This window comes from Cupressus sempervirens, chromosome 1, assembly GCF_028749045.1.
Source record: "Cupressus sempervirens isolate cs-2001-9-10 chromosome 1, ASM2874904v1, whole genome shotgun sequence".
Classification (NCBI taxonomy): Eukaryota; Viridiplantae; Streptophyta; class Pinopsida; order Cupressales; family Cupressaceae; genus Cupressus; species Cupressus sempervirens.
This window is the reverse complement of record NC_143118.1, coordinates 66,992,895-66,998,894: the sequence shown is the minus strand read 5'-3', so window position 1 is coordinate 66,998,894 and position 6,000 is coordinate 66,992,895. Positions and strand designations below refer to the sequence as shown.

Genomic DNA, 6,000 nt, shown 5'->3' with positions numbered 1-6,000 from the left:
GTCTCATGAAGAGACATGTCTCTATAGTTGATCATCATTAGTTAATAAATAACCATATGTATAACTCATCTTTATATATATGTATATATATATATATATATATATATAAAACATATTTACGATAAAAATGATTTACCATCAACAAGGTATCTCATGATAAAATCAAACCGACAAAAGCCACAACCTTAACAACAAAGTCATGAACCCATAGAGACATGACTCTACGTGGCCTTTGACCACGTAGGGTCATGTCCCTACATGGACATAACTGATCACCATTGGTGTCTACGCAAATATAATTAGTTTGCTTCTCAATTGACAAGCATGTGGTGGTCAAAACAATTACATTGAGGAATCCGATAACATAATAGTCTCTTCTGATTATAAGAGCCTGATTAGTTAAGTAAAGTCATATATATATATAATTCTTATCAATAATATATGACATAAAAAAATGTTCATATAAATCATGAATATAAATACTCAATGTAATAAGTATATCACTTCGACTAATGCTATACTTCAAGAGTTTCTACCAAACATTTTCAATTCCAAAGTAAATAGTGCAGAGGTATTTTAAAACATTCCCTTTTCTGTATGAACTTGCCATTTACATCAGGATATTTCTGATTTATACTAATCAGCCATGAGCTACTGCTTTTATATGATTTATTTGAACGTGTTGATAAAATTTCATCTGAAATTGCTATGTACATTCTTTGAAACAAATTGTCCAAGCACCAAAGATTAAAAAAAATTCTGTAAATATTTATCACAAGGAACTCTACTTATACATATTACAAAACAAACCTTCCAAAAGATCCTTGAAACATGTACAGTTTTTTGGTATCAGAACCTCCTAAAACTGATTACATGATGACATATGCTAGACAGAGGAGAAGACATATTGAAGAAGCAATCAGAACTATCATGGCCTATTTCACTTCTTTAAGTGCACTTGCATGTTCCAAAATAGCTTCTGCAGCAGTTTTACTCTTATCTCTAGAAGGTTTGACTTGAGTTTGATTTTTGGAAGTACCATTTGCTACATCATTTTTCATATTCTTCTGTATAACAGAATTCGGAATATCCACTAATCTTTCTATACCTTGCAATTGATCAAAAGGTGCCACCTGTAGGAAAGAAATTCAAACAAAGTATAATGTCAACAACAAATTTTCAAGGTAAAAAATAGGCTTGGATAAACAACATGTAGTGGTCTTTCTCTCCCACGCCTATATACAATCATCTGCATTTAGAGATCTGAAAATATAAATCTTGAATTGTAAATTTCTAAGGGCAGTGAGAGACAGACTTCTGTAAATATCACAAGAGAGAAAATTCAAAGGCCAAAAATAGGACAACTAAGGAGGACAATATGTGTGTGTATGTTTTTGTTTATGTAATTCTATTTGAAATATATATTCATTCAAAATTGTATTTAAAGGTTTATGTATATTTATAAATGGAAATTCACGTAATGATATTTAATGATTATATAATGTTATATTGAATAGAAGAATTAATAAATTAAAATCTCATAGTGCCAATGTAGGGACTGCGCTCATCTCTATATGAATGGTTACGTGTCAATGTGAGGTTTGAGGTCGTCTTTATATAAATGACTAAGATGGGATAAATGGAACCTCATAGTGCCAATGCGGGAGGTTAGTACAACCTCGTATGAGGGACTATCATGCCAGTGCAAGAGATTAGTACAATCATGTATGAATGGCTAGATGAGATTGTACTATTGGTATAAGAGATGGACATTATCTCCATCTAACCGACACAAGGGAAATTGGTATACTCCCTATAATGTTGGTACGTGAGATCGTTCTAATTTCATCTGATAGACATGACTAGGACTAGTATAATCCCTGTGTGCCATGTTTTTTCTGATGATGTCAACATGTGTATATGTGATTGGCCTTGGATAGAGGACGTCCCGTCCAAGAACCTTAAGGGATGCACTCCAAAGAAGATGGTGGAATAACAAAGGGTTAAGGAAACCCGACCTGGAAACTTCTTTAAGTTAGGATAGAGGGTAGAATACTATAATTAGCCTTGTCATTGTTTAATTTTGACATTTATTTTGCAGATACTACTTGTCCCAAGCTAACCCTAATAGTGGGGACATTACATTGAGCCAAGCTGATCCACTCTCCTTAATGTAATTGAGAATAATAGTTCTAGTTCCTAGTATATACACATAAACTAGTGAACCCATTTTCCACCATTACATATACATACATGAAAGAAAATAAAAATCCAAGACACTTGGCAGAAAAGGTTGTAAATAGGCACTATATTGTTAGGTGGTAAACATGTCTAAGAAGTATATTTCCGAAAAAAGAGTTTAAACTATTTCTGGCAAACTATTTTGTTAAGTGTTTGGAGCTCTATCCAATTAATGTGATAAGGAAAGCTCTAAGAATAAAGAAGGAAGAGTAATCATTTAATATTTAGATGCACACTCTATATTTATGGAATCAGGCTAACAGCAATAGGAGCGCAACCAATAGCAGGAAGTAAAATGACTTATTTGTTTAATTTTGAATAGAGTGAAAGGCTCGTTGATTTGTTTTCACACTAGTTGTTTTCAAAGTTTCCTGTCAGCCCATTGACAAAAATAAGTTAAATTAACAAAGCAATTACCTGACTAAAACCATCTGGCCATGTTATAGATACAGCATAGTTTCCCATAGGCCTGATGCTCTCCGGTTCTATGTCCTCAGGTACATCAGAATATTGTAGTTTTTGTTCACCAGTCCATTCATCCTGTTTCAAAAGTGTGGGGAAAGAACTTAAGCATGTTTTCAAATTTTCATACCCAGAAATCAGTTTCCATTTTCAATTAAAGAAAGTATGATTCTGTATAGCAAGTAAAATGCAAGTCCATAATACTTGATCATTATTAGTTATAAGAAGTAAGATTAGTTATTATAAGCAAAAGGAAAGTCCATAATACTTGCAGCCGCAATTGTTCTGTCAAGGTCCGACTTTGATTGTGTTTTTTTATGCTCTTCTTTGTCTTAAAGTTTGCTTTTTATTGTTTTAAGTGATTTTGTGTTTCATAATTACTACTGCAAGTTTGTTGATTGCAAGAAGGCCTTGTGTTTTGAAAGTTTTAAAATCACTTGCAACTGTTCTCTCAAGGCCTGAAATACAAGTTTATTTAAAAACTTGCAATGAATTTCTATTAACTTTTTTTTTGAACATGTAAGTTGCAAATCAGCCTTTGAGGCCAAAAGGCAAGTGCTATAAATTTTGTTGTCTTGCATTTTGTCACCATAAAATGTAGATCACAATACAAAAAAATTTCAAATTAGTTTTGCATTTTTCTAAGTTAGTTCATAATTTAATTGGCTAACATTGATCAATCAATTGACACCAATTAGTATAATGAATCATTTTACTGAAGGCTTTCGTTAAGTCCTTTTTGTTTTCCATTTTATTAAGCCTATGCTTGATTTTCAAAGCCTTCAATGTCATTTTTTACATTTTTTAGTGTGTTTTTAATTGCTTTTGGTCTTTTTGTTTTGTTCAATCCCTTGCTTTCAGTTTTTCCTTAGATTCGGTATATCTAAGGCCTAATCGGACTTGGTAGTCAAAAGATATGATCATTTAAGTGTCCAAAAGGTGGACTCTCCAGATGCAATTGCATATTTAAAATATCATGTTATATTTAAAAGTTGACATTCACTTTTTGAAAAATTATGTTTTAAAGTTACTTTATCACTTAAGTGACTATAGAGCACTTTAAGTTATAATTTCATGTTGAGTTGTTTTTTTATTTTTTACTTAAATGACTTTATTAACTATATAGTCTAATTTATTTTTGAGTTACTTTATGTTTTATTTGAAAACATCTAAGTTAAATATTGCTTTTTGATTAATATTTGCACATAATATATTTATTAGATAGTGTAAATGTTATTTTTGACCCAATTAAGTGATATTTTCTCAAAAATCAATTGAACATGTGCTTAATTGATCACTTAAGTTGTGCAAATTCAACTTTCAACCCATTTACATGTTTACATGCAAAGGGCCTCCAAGAGTGCAATTTGCACTAGAAAGGCATTGTTAAACACTTAAAGCAAGTTTTTAAAACATGTAATAGACCTCCAAGTGTGCAATTTGCATGAATGTGGTCTTTTACATGTTAAGTGTCACATGTAAATGCATTTGGAGTCCATGTTTTTGCTTTCAAAGGCCAAAATTGTCAAATTCATTTAACATAATGCATATTTTTTAAATATGTAATGGAGGATGAAGAATGAGATTTGCATTCTTATTCATATTACATGTTTTTAAAATATGTAATGGAGCCTGGAAAGTGTGATTTGTATTGTTTGTTATGTGTACATTTTAAAACATGCAATAGCACATAGAGAATGTGATTTCCTTTCTTTCCCAAGAATGCATCTGTTTGAAAACATAGAAAGACTCCAATACAGTGCAATTTGCACTAAAACAAGTAAATATGCAAATGCATATTTAGAATCCGATTTTAACATGTAAATGCATATTTGAAATATGTAATGGACTTCTAAGAATCCATTTACATATATATACACTTCCAACCAACGAACTTTACATGTAATGTCTCTTGGAGAATCCGATTTTGCACTTAAAACTCATATAGTCACCCTCCATGGACCCCATTTTTGCACTCCAAAGCCAAAAACGTCCAAACACATGGCATGCATTACATATTTTAAATATGTAACAAGGCCTTGAGAGTGTGATTTGCACTTCCAGTCATCATATGAATACATTTTAAATATGTAAATGCATCCATCGAAAAGTAACGAGACTCAAACCCGGCTCGAAGTCAACAAGAACTCAACTTGTGACCCAACTTGGACTCACTTGTGACGTGGCAGTGACTCAACAAAATGATAAAACCCTTGAAATTTAGAGATTTTTTTGGATTTAAATTAATTCAATGCACCCATTATTGAATAAAGATTAAAGACACAATAACATCATAAGATAGAAGGTAATTTGATCACATATATAACATACATCGATTACGTAACTACAAAGGCAAAAAAATTAAAAATCAGGCGAATCACCTTAGCAAGTTAGGCGAGTCAACTCAGTTGATCCCCTAAGCCAAGGTCATGGGTCATTTTGACCTGCCTAAGATAACTTGACTCTCTGACTCGAACGACTCGCCCGACTCGCAGCGAGTCTCGTTACTATGATCCATAGACCCTGACTTTGCATTGCAACAGATGCAAATGCATTAAGGGACACATTTTTGCATTCCCAAGCCAAAAATGACTCTCACACATCCAATGTTTTACTTTTAAAATGCCCACAAAATCGGATTTTTATCCACGTTTTTGTATTTTTTGCATGAATATGCATTTGGGAAACTTGTTTTTGCATTCTTAAGTCAAAACGACCCATGTAAATGCATTTGTGAGCCACATTTTTGCAAAAAGGACCCGAATTTTTGCATGAAAAGAGCACATTTTTGTTAAAAACACCAAGAAAATAGCATTTCCAACCCATACTCGTGCATCTAGAGGGCATGTGTTTTGTTGTGATGTGGAGCCTAATCAAACTCGGAGGTTTATTCAGTGTGCTTTCCCCCCAAATAATTCCCATGGGGGACCCCTGACATGGTCAAGGGGCAGTGCCCTAGGTGTGTTCCCTATCACAGTATAGGGTAGGGGCAAGGGGCAATGCTCCCACGGAGGTTTTCGAGGGTAGCGCCCTCGAAGCCAAAAATAACCCTACTATTGTAAAAGGCGTCGGCTGTTATTTTTCTATTGGACAACTTATTCTAGCCCTAATTTTGCAAGCAGCAAAAGATTGTATAAAATGGCTTAGGGTTAGGGATTTCATAATGTATGTTGATATTGTAGCTTCTTGCGGCGGTATTGAGCTATAAGGAATTGTGGATTGTAATTATTGGATAATAATAATATTAGACTTGTACTTGGTGGACATAACCCAGGGATTGGATGAACCACATTAAAT

The 6,000-nt window shown here is 33.1% G+C and overlaps 1 protein-coding gene across 7 annotated transcripts in view; it reads right to left on the bottom strand.

The window, feature by feature from the left end:
• Nucleotides 1-747: 747 nt before the first annotated feature.
• The window catches only part of HCF101 (ATP binding protein), a 102,477-nt gene continuing 97,224 nt past the window's right edge, over nt 748-6,000 (bottom strand). For all 7 annotated transcript variants that reach the window (XM_089816572.1, XM_089816588.1, XM_089816578.1 and 4 more), the window contains 2 exons: nt 2,659-2,781; nt 748-1,133 (listed from right to left, as the gene is read on the bottom strand). In XM_089816572.1, the coding sequence (XP_089672698.1) occupies nt 936-1,133; nt 2,659-2,781 (321 nt within the window). In that variant the 3' untranslated portion in view covers nt 748-935. The remainder of the gene's footprint in view (nt 1,134-2,658; nt 2,782-6,000) is intronic.